At 43.4% G+C, this 17,563-nt stretch overlaps 1 protein-coding gene across 1 annotated transcript; it reads left to right on the forward strand.

The window, feature by feature from the left end:
• Nucleotides 1-240: 240 nt before the first annotated feature.
• Nucleotides 241-8,667, forward strand: cebpg (CCAAT enhancer binding protein gamma). Its single transcript, XM_034118786.1, has 3 exons — nucleotides 241-369; nucleotides 1,940-2,118; nucleotides 6,415-8,667. Exon 3 carries the CDS (start codon nucleotides 6,444-6,446, stop codon nucleotides 6,729-6,731), a length of 288 nt encoding a protein of 95 aa, XP_033974677.1. The 5' UTR covers nucleotides 241-369; nucleotides 1,940-2,118; nucleotides 6,415-6,443; the 3' UTR covers nucleotides 6,732-8,667.
• The last annotated feature ends 8,896 nt before the right edge of the window (nucleotides 8,668-17,563 follow it).

Below are 17,563 nucleotides of genomic sequence, written 5' to 3' on the forward strand. Positions count from 1 at the left end.
ATTGGTTGTCGTCATTAGAGATGAAGTCATGCGTGGAGGAACTAATTTCACCTCACATTACATAAACAAGTCCAACAGAATACGCCCTCCCCTATTGGTGGCTCCAGCTGTCAATCACAGAGTGCATTGCATCACTCTGCCTCACACTCGCCTGTGATTGGCCTAACCACTCGCTCGCCCCCGCCTTCTGGCCTCTGATTGGCTGATACGGGAAATTGCCCTACATGGTGATAGAGATTTCGCAATACTCTCCTCTCCATGTTCCAAACAAACACACTCAGAGACAAACAGAGACGGGATTTAACTCTCTTTTTTACGGGAAATCTTTCCCTTTTGACGAATGGTTGACTCTACCGCCGCCCCCTAAAGGTAAGCCGTGTTTTAAATGTATATTTAGGACAGAGAAACAGAGAAAACAGTGAGGTTTCGAGGCTTGTTAGCATCGGGAGCTAACAGGCTAAACGGGTAGTGAACGCCTCGACGGAGGAAACAGAAAATAAAGATTGATTTGTGATTAAAATACAATTAAAACACTAATTATGGTTTGTTTTCTGAGTGTTTGTGACTAATTCAGTGAGTGACAGGTGAGTGAATGATCCACTGGCTGCTTCCTGGGAACAGAAAGTTGAGAAAAGTGATAATAATCATACAAATAATAATAATAAAGCTTTAAAGTGTGTTAAAAACAAGGCAAACATCTCATATAGAACAGATTTCACTTGCATTACAACACCGTGATATAACAGTGTAATAGTTTAGAGACACAGCAGGTAAAAGGTGTGTTAATAAAACAATACCATAATATTAATAGTCCCAATAAATAGGACAAAAAACAATATAATAATAATATAAATAAATACTAAATAACTAATAAGAATAATACAGGTCAAAATATTAAAAGGAGTGTCTCTAATAAAATAGTAAATAAAGAATACAAGTGAAAACCTTTACAAATAAATACAACAAAATAGAAATAATAAAGATTAAAATATATGTTTAATAAAAAGCTAATTTAATAAATGTAAAGACGTGTTTCTTTAGATGAAACCCAGGATAATATTTATATTTTAAGTCTCTTTAAATCTGTGATTTTAGCCTCTTGTTTCCTCCGGAGTTCCCCTTCAAACAGCGATGATGCAACACCAGGCAACAGCTCTGTTTCCACCCGGAGCGCTTTCCGCTGCGCACACCGCTGCATGGCAACCGATAGCAACGCCTCGACCAATCAGCGCGGCTAATAAACCAATCAGAGCGGCGTTCATAATAAAACCGCGGGATATTTATCAACCAATCAGCGCGTCGGAGTAAAGACACGTCACAGAGCGAGGTGTTTACAGATGAGTTAAAACACACGTTATGGGTTTTATCTCTGGAAATACATGTTTTTTAAATTATAAAAAATGTAAACAAGAGCTGCAAATATTAGAGGATTTTTTTGGCTGTTCTTAATATTTATTTTAATGCAAAACAAAGTTATTCTGTAATATCATTTCTCATTAGTGCTTTGTATTAACCCTACCTGTACACCTGGGTTTATTGATATTTGTCTTTGCCTGTTTACCTGTTGTCCCTGAACATCAGATATTTTGTACATATTTGTATTTAAATGTTTTTCTATGGAGCTTCATTTTTGATTATATTTTATAATGTTTTTCTATTCAGTTTCTATTTTAATTCTGATATATTTCACATACTTTTATAATATTTAATTATAATTCTCTTCCAATCAGCTTTCATTTAAAACGAAAGAATATTAAGATTTTTATTTTGTATGTACTATAATATTATTTCCTTTTTATTCATATTTTAATTCCATTTATCTTCCAAGCCACTTTCATACTAACTCAGAAATTGCAGTATTTCCCATATTTCCATTGAAATGTCTATCATTGTCTAAATGGATGTTTATTGACGGCAACCTTACCTTCTCTCTCTCCAGGCTCTATACAGGTGAACTCCTAATTCACTGCACACCGAGGGACTCGAACCGTTGCACCCGAAGGCAACACATCACTGAGCCGGCTGTCCCAGGCGAAAACAAACAGCCTCGACCAATCGGCATCCAGCGTGAGCGTGATCCAGAGACAGACCCCCTACACCCCCCCCCCCCAGCAGGAGGTAAGACCTGCCAATCAACCAATCAGAGCGCTGCTGATAATTAACCACGGAATATTAATCATCACCAATCATTACATTTAATCTAGCTGAGGCTTTTATCCAAGGAGACGTTCAATAAGTGCAAAAACCATCCTTTTAATCATTTGCCTGTGAAAGAGAGGGAAAGAAGACATTCAAAAAGCTCAGTAAAAGTAACACGAGTTGCAAAGTCAATTTAAAGGTCCCCTATTATTACTATTACAACATTATTATGTCTTCTCTACATCCATGTGTCCCCGGTGTGTCCCCGGTGTGTCCCCGGTGTGTCCCCGGTGTGTCCCCTGGTGTGTCCCCGGTGTGTCCCCGGTGTGTTCCCGGTGTGTCCCCGGTGTGTCCCCGGTGTGTCCCCGGTGTGTTCCCTGGTGTGTCCCCGGTGTGTTCCCTGGTGTGTCAGGAGACTGACTAATGGCGCAGTTCCACTACAGCGCGGAGCTCGCTTTAAGCGTGCCGTGTCGTGCCGTGCCCGTTTTTGGTTGCGCTTCCACTAGGCCTAGTTACGGCCCGGCCCGGGGCCACTTTTTCACCTCTTTTCTGGCCCGACAAAATTGTGGTTCTATCGAGGCCAACAAACAGGGCTGAGTCGGGCTGAGTATGCTAAACTAGAGAGAGGAGCGCTGGCAAGGGGGCTACAACTACAACAAGATGGACATATTTGACCGTGATTTAATTGTAATACACGTTTCAAAATGATGCCGAAGTAACAACATACTGATACCGGTTAGTAAAAACCATGAATTAATGCTTTGACAAGTCTGCAGACAGACGGCAGGGGAAAATGCGTGTTTTCTAAATGGAGATTGGCTAAGCTAATGCAGTATATGCTCCGACCGTCCACACTCACAACAACGGCCTACAGACATAAATAAAGTAGCGACTGTATTCTCCATGACACAGGCAGTCTGTGGTTTGTACTTGTTTAACTTTTGTCTAGTTTCTGAACAGATATGAGGAGCTGTTAGCTCTGAGTGCTAACAGCTAACGGCTGTGTTGTTTTTCTGGGGTTCTCATTGAAGATGACGTCACGGCTCCGCCTACACTGCGTTACTATAGTAACTACCCCAGTTCCTAAACTGTAATGGAAGCGCAGCATGAAGTGAGTCGGCCCTGTTAAGGCCCAACGCGGCCAAGCCGTACCGAGCGTGGCCGAGGCCGACCGTGTAGTGGAACTGCGGCATTAGTGATGTCTTCTCTACATCACGATGTGTCCCCGGTGTGTCAGGAGACTCACATAGTGATGTCTTCTCTACAGCACCATGTGTCCCCGGTGTGTCAGGAGACTCACATAGTGATGTCTTCTCTACATCACCATGTGTCCCCGGTGTGTCAGGAGACTCACATAGTGATGTCTTCTCTACATCACGATGTGTCCCCGGTGTGTCAGGAGACTCACTAAGTGATGTCTTCTCTACATCACCATGTGTCCCCGGTGTGTCAGGAGACTCTCTAAGTGATGTCTTCTCTACATCACCATGTGTCCCCGGTGTGTCAGGAGACTCACTAAGTGATGTCTTCTCTACATCACCATGTGTCCCCGGTGTGTCAGGAGACTCACATAGTGATGTCTTCTCTACATCACCATGTGTCCCCGGTGTGTCAGGAGACTCACTAAGTGATGTCTTCTCTACATCACCATGTGTCCCCGGTGTGTCAGGAGACTCTCTAAGTGATGTCTTCTCTACATCACCATGTGTCCCCGGTGTGTCAGGAGACTCACTAAGTGATGTCTTCTCTACATCACCATGTGTCCCCGGTGTGTCAGGAGACTCACTAAGTGATGTCTTCTCTCCATCACCATGTGTCCCCGGTGTGTCCCCGGTGTGTCAGGAGACTCACAAATGCGGCTTTCACACCAGCGCTTTTCCCTTTCTAGCTCCTAGAGCTTTTCTGGTTCAGCTCCGGTTTCCCTTTTCAGCTCCCGCTCTGTTCACACCGCCCAGCTGCCGCTGCTGCGTCATGACGTCACCGTTTACGTCGCTGATTTTCTCCCCAACGGAGCTCACCTCACAACAACAACAACAACGGGGGACTGCGTCGGGTCGATGATCGTGTTGCTTTTAATCATACGAAGCCAGATTAAATGAAATAACGACTTCTCCAACCCTATACTTTTCTCCAGAGTGCCGTGGTTCATTGTTTATTAATGTGTTTCATTTAGCGACCGCTGCAGTGCTGGCTGCTCTTCCACGGGAGTTTATTCTCCCGTTAGCTCCGGGTTAGCTCACACGGCTCTAAAGTATTCACTGTCTGACTGTCACACAAGCAGCTGATACATATCCCCAGTTCCCCTTAAGTGAATGTGTGTCAGTCTGAATTGACGCTGTTTGGCATCACAACGCTGTTATGAAAGTTTCTCTGGTATAACATGGGTGATGTTAGCATAGCAACCGAAGCTAAACTGACTACTTGCTAAGCCGTTTTCTACAGGTACATTTTACCGGCGTATTTGTCATTATGATTCTACTTGTGATAGTCGGACATGACAACCTGTGCAGCCCATGTATTGATTCCATCCGATAGCTGCTATAATAACAAACGTCTGCCTGCTCTCCACAATGATCAATAACAGCGAACGGATGGTCAAAGTAAGGTACAAATAAACAGAATCACACGAAGCCTGGTTAGTGTTGCCTGACTTTATAAAGTGTGTTTTTTATAAGTGTGTGGTTGCCTTCTAGTCACTTTGCTCAGCGCTACTGCTTGTAGGCAGGCATGACGAGACTCTTCAGTCGACCCATGTTCAGGGGAGGTGGGTTTAGTTTCCTGCTCGCCTCCACGTAAGAGAGACGTAAGCGAAGCCGCCTCTTAGCTCCGGAGTCTTGCTTCTAGAGCGACAATTTTTTGGAGCTGGAAACGAACCTAACTGGATTCCGGAGCTAAGAGGCGGCGCTAAGAGGCGGAGCTAAGAGGCGGAGCTAAGAGGCGGAGCTAAGAGGCGGAGCTAAGAGGCGGAGCTAAGAGGCGGAGCTAAGAGGCGGAGCTAAGAGGCGGCGCTAAGAGGCGGAGCTAAGAGGCGGCGCTAAGAGGCGGAGCTAAGAGGCGGAGCTAAGAGGCGGAGCTAAGAGGCGGAGCTAAGAGGCGGTGCTAAGAGGCGGCGCTAAGAGGCGGAGCTAAGAGGCGGCGCTAAGAGGCGGAGCTAAGAGGCGGCGCTAAGAGGCGGAGCTAAGAGGCGGAGCTAAGAGGCGGCGCCGCTGCGGTGTGAAGAGGAAAAAACTGTACTTTTCAGCTCCAAGCCGGAGCTGAAAAAGCGCCGGTGTGAAAGGGGCAATAGTGACGTCTTCTCTACATCACTATTGCCCCTTTCACACCAACGCTAAGAGGCGGCGTCGCTTACGTCTCTCTACGTGGAGGCGTGCAGGAAACTAAACCCACCTCCCCTGAACATGGGTCGACTGAAGAGTTCTCGTTTTGTTCTTTTTTTATGAGATCCATTTGTGGCGGACGATATTTATTTGTGGCGGCTCGCCACAAATAAATATCGTCCGCCACAAATAAATCAATGTCTGGGAAACACTGCTTTATATCTGAGAGCTGTAATATATTGTTTAAATATAGCATAATATGGGACCTTTAGACTCTTTGTTATCACTTTAGACTCTTTGTTATCACTTTAGACTCGTTAGACTCTTTAATGACCCGTTAGACTCTTTAATGACTCTTTAGACTCTTTAATGACCCGTTAGACTCTTTAATGACCCGTTAGACTCTTTAATGACCCGTTAGACTCTTTAATGACTCGTTAGACTCTTTAATGACCCGTACTCTTTAATGACTCGTTAGACTCTTTAATGACTCGTTAGACTCTTTAATGACCCGTTAGACTCTTTAATGACTCGTTATACTCTTTAATGACCCGTTAGACTCTTTAATGACCCGTTAGACTCTTTAATGACTCGTTAGACTCTTTAATGACCCGTTAGACTCTTTAATGACTCGTTAGACTCTTTAATGATCCGTTAGACTCTTTAATGACCCGTTAGACTCTTTAATGACCCGTTAGACTCTTTAATGACTCGTTAGACTCTTTAATGACCCGTTAGACTCTTTAATGACCCGTTAGACTCTTTAATGACTCGTTAGACTCTTTAATGACAGACTCTTTAATGACCCGTTAGACTCTTTAATGACTCTTTTCCAGTGGAACTGCCCCCCCCCCTGCGACCCGACTCTGATGAGTAGTAGAAGATGGATGATCTGTTGAAAGGTGCTGTATAAATAAACGTGTTTCCCTAACCATACGCTCCTCTGCCCCCCCCCCAGCAGGAGGTAAGCCCCGCCCCCCTGTCAGGATGAAGAAGCCCTCGGCGGAGAAGGACAGCGACGAGTACCGTCACCGCAGAGAGAGGAACAACCTGGCGGTGAAGAAGAGCCGGCAGAGGTCCAAGCAGAAAGCTGTGGACACTCAGCAGAGAGTGAACGAGCTGAAGGAGGAGAACGAGAGGCTGGAGGCTAAGATCAAGCTGCTGAGCAAAGAGCTGAGCGTCCTGAAGGACCTGTTCCTGGAGCACGCCCACAACCTGGCCGACGGGGGGCAAGCGCCCGCCAACAGGGAGGGGGACTCAGCCAATGGGCAGTGAGAACATTCAGCCAATGGGGAGAGAGCAGGGGCTACAGGGACCATTTCTGCAAGATTCTTATTCTTCTTTTTCTACTGCGGGCTTCTGTAAGATAATCAATGAATGACTTTGTTAGAGAGCAGAGCAGGAGGAACATTCAGCCAATGGGCAGTGAGAGGGAGGAGCCAATGGAGAGGAACATTCAGCCAATGGGGAGAGAGAGAGCGACAGGGACGATTTCTGCACTAAACTTTTCTTTTGAGATCTTTTTCTACGTTTGCGGGCTTCTTCTGTCAGAGATCCCCATGATAGACTCGTTAGGGGGGGGGGGCTCTACCTGGCTCCCTCCCCAACGAGCCAATGGGCAGTGAGCGGGAGGAGCCAATGGGAGGAGAGCAGGAGGAACATTCAACTTCTAAATCTTCTTTGTGTGCGTCTGCGGGCTTCTTCTGTCAGAGGATCAATGAATGAGTGACAGACCTCGTTAGAGAGCGGTGTTCCTCCCCAGCCAGCCAATGGGATGTCTCCGTGGTGGTTCAACCAGCCAATGGGATGTCTCCGTGGGATTTGGGATTTGGACAGCAGAATATTCAGAGGAATACATTTGAATTAACGAGATTAAAATGTTCTGATCCGAGAAATCAAAGTGGGAAAACTACAAGAAAAATGCTAAATGATCTGAAATTAAGTTTTTTAAGTTAATTTGTTACATTTTCTTGTAAAAAACGCTATAAATATATTCAACTTTAATCTTTAAGATTCTAAATTAAGCTCTTCCTGGTTCCTCTCCAACCAGCCAATGGGATGTCTCCATGGTGGTTCAACCAGCCAATGGGATGTCTCCATGGTGGTTCAACCAGCCAATGGGATGTCTCCGTGGTGGTTCAACCAGCCAATGGGATGTCTCCGTGGTGGTTCAACCAGCCAATGGGATGTCTCCGTGGTGGTTCAACCAGCCAATGGGATGTCTCCGTGGTGGTTCAACCAGCCAATGGGATGTCTCCATGGTGGTTCAACCAGCCAATGGGATGTCTCCGTGGTGGTTCAACCAGCCAATGGGATGTCTCCATGGTGGTTCAACCAGCCAATGGGATGTCTCCATGGTGGTTCAACCAGCCAATGGGATGTCTCCGTGGTGGTTCAACCAGCCAATGGGATGTCTCCGTGGTGGTTCAACCAGCCAATGGGATGTCTCCGTGGTGGTTCAACCAGCCAATGGGATGTCTCCGTGGTGGTTCAACCAGCCAATGGGATGTCTCCGTGGTGGTTCAACCAGCCAATGGGATGTCTCCATGGTGGTTCTTCTGCTGCTGCTTCCTCTCCAACCAGCCAATGGGATGTCTCCATGGTGGTTCTTCTGCTGCTGCTTCCTCTCCAACCAGCCAATGGGATGTCTCCGTTCTGTTATCCCAGAAATCAAAGTGGCAAATCTACAAGAAAAATGCACAAGTTATCTGAAAAGAGAAAAAAAGGCTTTTTGTTTGTGTTTTTTTTGTCAATTTGTGTTTTTTCTCTGTAAAAAAACGCCAGAAAAATATTCAAACGTTTTCTCTAAAATGCAAGAATGATCTGAGATCAAGTGGAGAATGATAAGGCTTTTAGTTTGTTTTATTTGATTGTCAATGTGTTTTTCTCTTTATTCTCTAAAATTGTAAATGAATCCAAAAGAATAATATAATGTTTTCTTATAAATGTGTTTTTTTAATCTGAAACGACCACTTTGAGGCGTTGGGACTCGTTCCTGCACCTCTCCATGCTCCTCTGTTGCTTTCACTTTTCAAACATGTTTGATTCATAGTCTCCTGAACGAGGATTCAAAGTGGGTGAAGAAAACACTCGCTAACTCTTTTTAAAACCATGAAAACATTACATCTCACAGAATATCTAATCTAACATCACAATATCCCCGCCTTCATATTTAATCCATCAAAGCCCCGTTTTCTACAAGATCTTATTTGTTTTTCAAAAGCTGGAAACGTTTGGGTTGAAAAACAGAATTGAACTACTATAATTTATTGAAATCAGTCCCATTGTTGAAAGTGTGTGTGATTGGAGGAGCGTCTGTAAATGTGTTTTTAATGTTCACTACATGTCGGTGTTTCTATGGTGATTAAAAAGAGTCTATTTATACTAAAAAACACCTTTCCTTTACCTTCTGGCTCAGAATCCACCTTATGACACACAGGTCCCGCCTCCCGCCCCTCAGCCAACCACGTGCAAGGTGTTGGTGCGCTAGCCAATAGGAGCGCGAGTGATGTCACAATGTTCCGGAACACGGGGATTTTTAGCCTCTGCAGACCCTTGACATGCAGAAAGAGGAATAGGACCCTCTTTAAAGCTTCTCACACACATCAGGACATAATGAGTTAAAATCTGTTTCATGCTCCCGCTCCCATCAGAGGTTATTATAAATAACAATACTGGATTTAATCCAATATTTTGATCAGTTAAACAAAGTCAGACTGAGCTGTTATTCATCTATTAATCATTTGGGAACAACATCCAATAGTTTATTCAGTAAACACAGGTTCACCTGCCGAGACGGGATGAGCCAAAGACCACCAGCACATGATCATTAATGAGCTGTCGGAGTTAAGTCTGTGCTCATCACAGAAGGAGCAAGTGTCTTAGCATCAGAGACACTTGTTGATCAGAGAAGGAGCAAGTGTCTTAGCATCAGAGACACTTTCTGAAGAGTGTCTCTGATGCTAAGAGACTTGTTGATCAGAGAAGGAGCAAGTGTCTTAGCATCAGAGACACTTTCTGAAGAGTGTCTCTGATGCTAAGAGACTTGTTGATCAGAGAAGGAGCAAGTGTCTTAGCATCAGAGACACTTTCTGAAGAGTGTCTCTGATGCTAAGAGACTTGTTGATCAGAGAAGGAGCAAGTGTCTTAGCATCAGAGACACTTTCTGAAGAGTGTCTCTGATGCTAAGAGACTTGTTGATCAGAGAAGGAGCAAGTGTCTTAGCATCAGAGACACTTTCTGAAGAGTGTCTCTGATGCTAAGACACTTGTTGATCAGAGAAGGAGCAAGTGTCTTAGCATCAGAGACACTTTCTGAAAAGGGAAAGATATCATTACAAAAATATGTTTTATTAACAGAAACTGACCCAGGGTGTGTTTAACGAGACATTTACCTGTGTGTGTGTGTGTGTGTGTGTGTGTGTGTGTGTGTGTGTGTGTGTGTGTGTGTGTGTGTGTGTGTGTGTGTGTGTGTGTGTGTGTGTGTGTGTGTGTGTGTGTGTGGTGTGTGTGTGTGTGTGTGTGTGTGTGTGTGTGTGTGTGTGTGTGTGTGTGTGTGTGTGTGTGTGTGTGTGTGTGTGGTCTCTTTATAATGGCTCTGAGCAGGCGTGGAGTGTTTCCCTGGGGTTTGTCTGTCAGGAGCTTCTCCTCCTTCAGGTTTTTGTTCCCACAGCGCTTCCCATCATAATTGATATCTTAAGTATCATTGATATAAAACAAGTCCTTTAAACACTTCTCCTGGACTCTTAGAAACTGGGATGGGCTTCTTCTCAGTTTTCAGTCATAAATAAACCAATAATCTGCAGATGAATCCATGATGGATGACATGTGTGTGTGTCTTGTTAGCATGACTCAGCATTTTCTGCAGGATTCCTGCCGAAAAACGGACAAAAATTGATCATTTTAAAATGTTTTCATAGTTTTCTCAAGTTCTAAATCACACTCGACTTTGACTGATGTTTAAAGCGCAGAAAAAATCAAATAAAAGTCAAAAAACGGGAATAAAAGCTGTGCTAACATGATGCTAACATGATGCTAACGTTGTGGGAACATGTGCTAACGTTATGCTAATATGCTAACGTTGTGGGAGCGTTGTTTCAGGGTTTCTCAGCCTGTGGTTTTTCTACGGTGTGTTTTCTACGTGTCGGGTGGCGCTGCATGTTCTCTGCATGACGGTGGGGGTTATTATGGGATGCTTTCTGAATGTTATTGTGGGATGTGTTCTGAATGTTATTATGGGATGTGTTCTGAATGTTATTATGGGATGCTTTCTGAATGTTATTGTGGGATGTGTTCTGAATGTTATTGTGGGATGTGTTCTGAATGTTATTATGGGATGCTTTCTGAATGTTATTGTGGGATGTGTTCTGAATGTTATTATGGGATGCTTTCTGAATGTTATTGTGGGATGCTTTCTGAATGTTATTATGGGATGTGTTCTGAATGTTATTATGGGATGTGTTCTGAATGTTATTGTGGGATGTGTTCTGAATGTTATTATGGGATGTGTTCTGAATGTTATTATGGGATGCTTTCTGAATGTTATTATGGGATGCTTTCTGAATGTTATTATGGGATGCTTTCTGAATGTTATTATGGGATGTTGCTGAGCAGCGTTTCTCATGAAGCTTTTATATCACAGCGGGACATGCATTGTAAATTAAACTTCAGTATAAAAGAGAGTGTGTGTGTGTGTGTGTGGTTATTATCTCAGGTCTCCGCAGCGTGTCGACAAACATCTCAATTACATTTCTTCATTTTAAGATCAATATTTTAGTTTATTTTCAGCATTTATTTTTTAAATCCAAAGAAAATATGAAATATATTAAAAAGTATCAAATAAAAGAATATATATAATTGAAATGTAATAAAAGTCATATTGAATAAAGTATAAAATTGTACTTTTGGAGTTATTTAAAACTCAAATCGACACTTATAACATTTGAGATATAAAACAAGTTAAAATCATAAATATAAACCAAATACATTAATAATTATAATAATATAAATATGAAATAAATTACAGATTGTAAATCAAAATGAATATAAAAAGAGATAATATGAATTTAAAAAATAACTATTATATTACTATTTCTTTCTATTATAATTTGTATTTACGATCTATCATTGATTATTTATATTATTTAATTGTTAATGTATTTGGCTTATATTTACATTTTATATGATTTTACTTTTTCAATATAAGTGTCGAAATGTACGGAGGCCCTAAAGGGACACAAAAAAAAAGTCGGGATAACGGTTTTGATTTTTTTATTCATATTCACAGAAGTGTTCATACATCATTTAAAAAGTGTATTTTAAAATTAAATTATCTCTTTTAAATTGATTAAAAATAATTACTCAGCAGAAATGTCACATCATAGCTCTGAGTGTGTGTGTGTGTGTGTGGGTGTGTGTGTGTGTGTGTGTGTGTGTGTGTGTGTGCGTGTGTGTGTGTGTGTGAGTGTGTGTGTGTGTGTGTGTGTGTGTGTGTGTGTGAGTGTGTGTTTGTGTGAGTGTGTGTGTGTGTGTGTGTTGTGAGTGTGTGTGTGGGTGTGTGCGTGTGTGTGGGTATGTGCGTGTGTGTGTGTGTTTGTGTGCGTGGGTGTGTGTGTGAGTGTGTGTGTGTGTGTGTGTGCGGGGGTATGTGCGTGTGTGTGTGGGTGTGTATGTGTGAGTGTGTGTGTGGGTGTGTGTGTGCGTGCGTGTGGGTGTGTGTGTGTGTGTGTGTGTTTGAATGATTGACTCGAGGACTTAATGATCTCCTGACTCAGAAAAAAACGTTTTATTTGTTTTATTTCTCTCAAAGGTCGCAGACAGAGAACATCTCCTCCTGACACAGAAACACCCCCAAGCTAAAAATAACCGTGTGTGTGTGTGTGTGTGTGTGTGTGTGTGTGTGTGTGTGTGTGTGTGTGTGTGTGTGTATGTGTGTGTGTGTGTGTGTGTGTGTGTGTGTGTGTGTGTGTGTGTGTGTGTGTGTGTGTGTACGTGTGTGTACGTGTGTACTTTGATCCTAAATTAAAATAAACATGATTGCAAGGTGTGTTCAGGGACTGTAGGAAAGAAAATGCAGGGTTCAACACTTTCTAAAAGTAGTTTTAAATAAACTCAAGTTAACAATAAAACATAAAGTGAAAAAGGTTGCAAATTGACGAGAAAGGAAGGGGCTTCGTGTCAAGGAGCCTTCTTTTAACAAACATTTCTTCACCCTAAATATCAATATTTCTCCTGAATGAATAACATGTTGCAGTATGTCTAACGGCCCGTCCACACAGCAGCGTTAAAAAAAAAATCTTCCAACGCTTCTGCCCATTCACTTTGAATGGGGTGACGTCACTTTGCCTCACTTTTCGCCGAACTGCATTGTGGGAAGCAGAGCGGAGATTTTCAGGATTTTCAGGATTCAAAGTTGAGCAATGTTCAACTTTTGAAGCTGAGGTGGAAGCGTCAGCCAATCAAATCCCGTGTATGCAAATCTGACAGTTCAAGCTCTAGCCAATCAAACGGCGTGTATGCTGGGAGAGACATACCGCAGGTCATTTCCTCATATTCCAAAACATGGAGGAGAAATTAGCGGTAGGGAATCACCCGGTGCTTTATGACCAGACCCTATTTACCTACCGGGATATAAACCGGAGGAGCCAGGCATGGAGGGAGGTGGCAGAGACAGTGGTAGGTCTTCTCCTGTTTGGGGAGTTTATATCCAGTTTACTTCGGGCTTTTTTGCTTCGTATGTCGGGGGCGGGAGATTCATGTGATTGGTTGTTGGTGCCTTGCTCGCAAAAAATCCCCAAGCTTCAGATACGCCCACCTCCAAGATGTCTTTAACGCTGCTGTGTGGACGGGCCGTTACGCCGTTAATGTGAGGCAAAGTGACGTCACCCCATTCAAAGTGAATGGGCAGCAGCGTTCCAAGATTTCTTTAACGCTGCTGTGTGGACGGGCCGTCAGTGAGTTATGCATGTCTCAAACTGCAGATTGTTCCTGTGAGGGCGAGGCTGTCTCTCTCTGATCTCCAGAAACTCTGCAAACAGAAATACAGAATGTTCAGGATCCGTTATCAGCATGACTCATTCCTCTCTCTCTCTGCTGAGACACTGACAGAGAATCAGGAAAGAAACACTTCTTACGTTTCATTACATTCACAAAGAGCTTTGAACGATTCTAAGGCTTGATTCTCACGTGCACAATATGAACATGCAACACCCTCGATGTGAAACTAAAATACCAGAGAACAGTGCAACACACGGGAGAATGCAGGAGTAAGTAAAGATGTGATACATTCCCAGTGGATTTCAAGTACGTTTAACTTAGTGTTTTAAGTGCAGATGCAACCAAGCGCATTTTGATCCGACAGGCGACATCACAAAGTGGCCCAAATCTCATCAACTGATTTTCAGACAGGTTTTTATAAAGATGGATCAGGACAAAAAGAGAGGTCTTTGTTCCTGTTTCAGAGTCTCTGAACACAGAGGGGACACATGTTGATGTAGAAGAGACATGTGTCCCCTCTGTGTAGAGAGAGAGTCTCTGAACACAGAGGGGACACATGTTGATGTAGAAGAGACATGTGTCCCCTCTGTGTAGAGAGAGAGTCTCTGAACACAGAGGGGACACATGTTGATGTAGAAGAGACATGTGTCCCCTCTGTGTAGAGAGAGAGTCTCTGAACACAGAGGGGACACATGTTGATGTAGAAGAGACATGTGTCCCCTCTGTGTAGAGAGAGAGTCTCTGAACACAGAGGGGACACATGTTGATGTAGAAGAGACATGTGTCCCCTCTGTGTAGAGAGAGAGTCTCTACACAGAGGGGACACATGTTGATGTAGAAGAGACATGTGTCCCCTCTGTGTAGAGAGAGAGTCTCTGAACACAGAGGGGACACATGTTGATGTAGAAGAGACATGTGTCCCCTCTGTGTGTAGAGAGAGAGTCTCTGAACACAGAGGGGACACATGTTGATGTAGAAGAGACATGTGTCCCCTCTGTGTTCAGAGACTCTCTCTTTACACAGAGGGGACACATGTCTCTTCTACATCAACATGTGTCCCCTCTGTGTAAAGAGAGAGTCTCTGAACACAGAGGGGACACATGTTGATGTAGAAGAGACATGTGTCCCCTCTGTGTAAAGAGAGAGTCTCTGAACACAGAGGGGACACATGTTGATGTAGAAGAGACATGTGTCCCCTCTGTGTAGAGAGAGAGTCTCTGAACACAGAGGGGACACATGTTGATGTAGAAGAGACATGTGTCCCCTCTGTGTAAAGAGAGAGTCTCTGAACACAGAGGGGACACATGTTGATGAAGAAGAGACATGTGTCCCCTCTGTGTTCAGAGAGAGAGTCTCTGAACACAGAGGGGACACATGTTGATGTAGAAGAGACATGTGTCCCCTCTGTGTGTAGAGAGAGAGTCTCTGAACACAGAGGGGACACATGTTGATGTAGAAGAGACATGTGTCCTCTCTGTGTAGAGAGAGAGTCTCTGAACACAGAGAGGACACATGTTGATGTAGAAGAGACATGTGTCCTCTCTGTGTAGAGAGAGTCTCTGAACACAGAGGGGACACATGTTGATGTAGAAGAGACATGTGTCCCCTCTGTGTTCAGAGAGAGAGTCTCTGAACACAGAGGGGACACATGTTGATGAAGAAGAGACATGTGTCCCCTCTGTGTAGAGAGAGAGTCTCTGAACACAGAGGGGACACATGTTGATGTAGAAGAGACATGTGTCCCCTCTGTGTAGAGAGAGAGTCTCTGAACACAGAGGGGACACATGTTGATGAAGAAGAGACATGTGTCCCCTCTGTGTAGAGAGAGTCTCTGAACACAGAGGGGACACATGTTGATGTAGAAGAGACATGTGTCCCCTCTGTGTAGAGAGAGAGTCTCTACACAGAGGGGACACATGTTGATGTAGAAGAGACATGTGTCCCCTCTGTGTAGAGAGAGAGTCTCTGAACACAGAGGGGACACATGTTGATGTAGAAGAGACATGTGTCCCCTCTGTGTAAAGAGAGTCTCTGAACACAGAGGGGACACATGTTGATGAAGAAGAGACATGAAGAAGAGGATTTTAAACAATAGGGAACCTTTAAAGTGTGTAACGCCTTGTTTATCTACAGTCTGACGTCTTCAGGTAACTTCCCCCCATCCGTAACTGTTGGTTAAACTCTTTAATATCGCACAGAGAATACACTTCATCTTTATTCACTATATAGTTGTTAATTGAGTTCATTTGTTCTGTGTGTTTATTAAATGCTCATACAAATACACATATGTCTTTTTCCACAATCTGAATCAACTGTTACAGATTTGTAGTTGTTTTACACATTTAAATGCCAAATATTACACATTATAACTTTTTAAACAGTGCTAAAAGAGGGGACTGGTACAGGTGACGGTCCTCATAAGACTGTAACACATGTATGTGGGTGTGCACTTTTGTATTTCCACCTTTGTAAGGACCACTCACACCTCTCCGGGGACGTCTTTAAAATCAGGTCAAACGCACGAGGAAAGTCAAACAAGGTCCTCACAAGTACAGATAGAAAATGAAGAGTGTGTGTGTGTGTGTGAGTGTGTGTGTGTGTGAGTGTGTGTGTGTGTGTGTGTGTGTGTGTGTGTGTGTGTGTGTTCATTTTATTCCTGAGTTGTGTTCAGTTGTGCTCCGTACGGCGCATAATAAAAAGGAAGAGTTAACAACTGGAGAACATGTCTTCCAGATGTGTATGTGTGTGTGTGTGTGTGTGTGTGTGTGTGTGTGTGTGTGTGTGTGTGTGTGTGGTGTGTGTGTGTGTGTGTGTGTGTGTGTGTGTGTGTGTGTGTGTGGTGTGTGTGTGTGTGTGTGTGTGTGTGTGTGTGTGTGTGTGTAGTGTGTGTGTGGGTGTGTGTGGTGTGTGTGTGTGTGTGTGTGTGTGGTGTGTGTGTGTGTGTGCCAGATTCTCAGAGGAGGTGGATTCTAACACACGTAAGTTGGCGACGGACGGCGAGGCCATCGCTCATTTTAATGTTTGAAGTTTCATAGAAAAACGTTATTCATGTTTCTACATCTGGAAGAGAGAGCAAAGCATCGTGGGAAAACACACTCTCACACACACACACACACACACACCCACACACACACACACACACACACACACACACACACACACACACACACACACACACACACACACACACACACACACACACACACACCACTCTCACACCACACACACACACACACACACACACACACACACACACACACACACACACACACATCACACACACACACACACACACACACACACCACACACACACAACACACACACCACTATCACACACACACACACACACACACCACACACACACACACACACACACACACACACACACACACACACACACACACACACACACACACACTTATTAAGACACAAACACACCAGAGGAATCTGCATTAGATGAAAACACACAGAAGTTATTGATGTTTAGGAACATTAACATGAGAACAAAGATAATTCATAAAAGAAGAATCACTCAAACTCACAATGAAATAATTCATTCATCATTTATGTAATGATTAGTTATGATCATTTATAAATGATCATAACTAATCATTACATGTTTTACAGCCTTTTATCATCATGAGTAGAAACAAGCTTCAGTGAGCGAGCAGCATCCAGACCAGCGTTCATACCTTTAGTAAAACACCCTGAAGCAGGAATACTCTATTATCAGGTAAAAACCTGCGTTTCATGTAATACATGTTAAAGTACAGATAAAGCAGGATCACACGTTGCGTTACGGTTTGTTATGTGGTTTATATATTATATTACAGATCATTGTTTGTTTGTATTTAACCAGGTGAATCCCAACCATCTCTTTTTCAAGGGAGACCTGCGGTACATTCGTTACACATAACAACAACAGAAAACAAAAGGACATCACAACATAATTACAGGGGTATACATTAGCAACCTATTCACAGTGACAGGTATCCAATAACATTTCATCCAGCCGTGCTTTAAAACGATGCAAGGGAATCAAAATGCTGAGTTTGTTTTGCATAGTGTTCCAAGCCAGAGGAGCAGCGCATATAAAAGCTTTAGTACCTAGA

The sequence above is a fragment of the Trematomus bernacchii genome, unplaced genomic scaffold (assembly GCF_902827165.1).
Source record: "Trematomus bernacchii unplaced genomic scaffold, fTreBer1.1, whole genome shotgun sequence".
In the NCBI taxonomy this organism is placed as follows: Eukaryota; Metazoa; Chordata; class Actinopteri; order Perciformes; family Nototheniidae; genus Trematomus; species Trematomus bernacchii.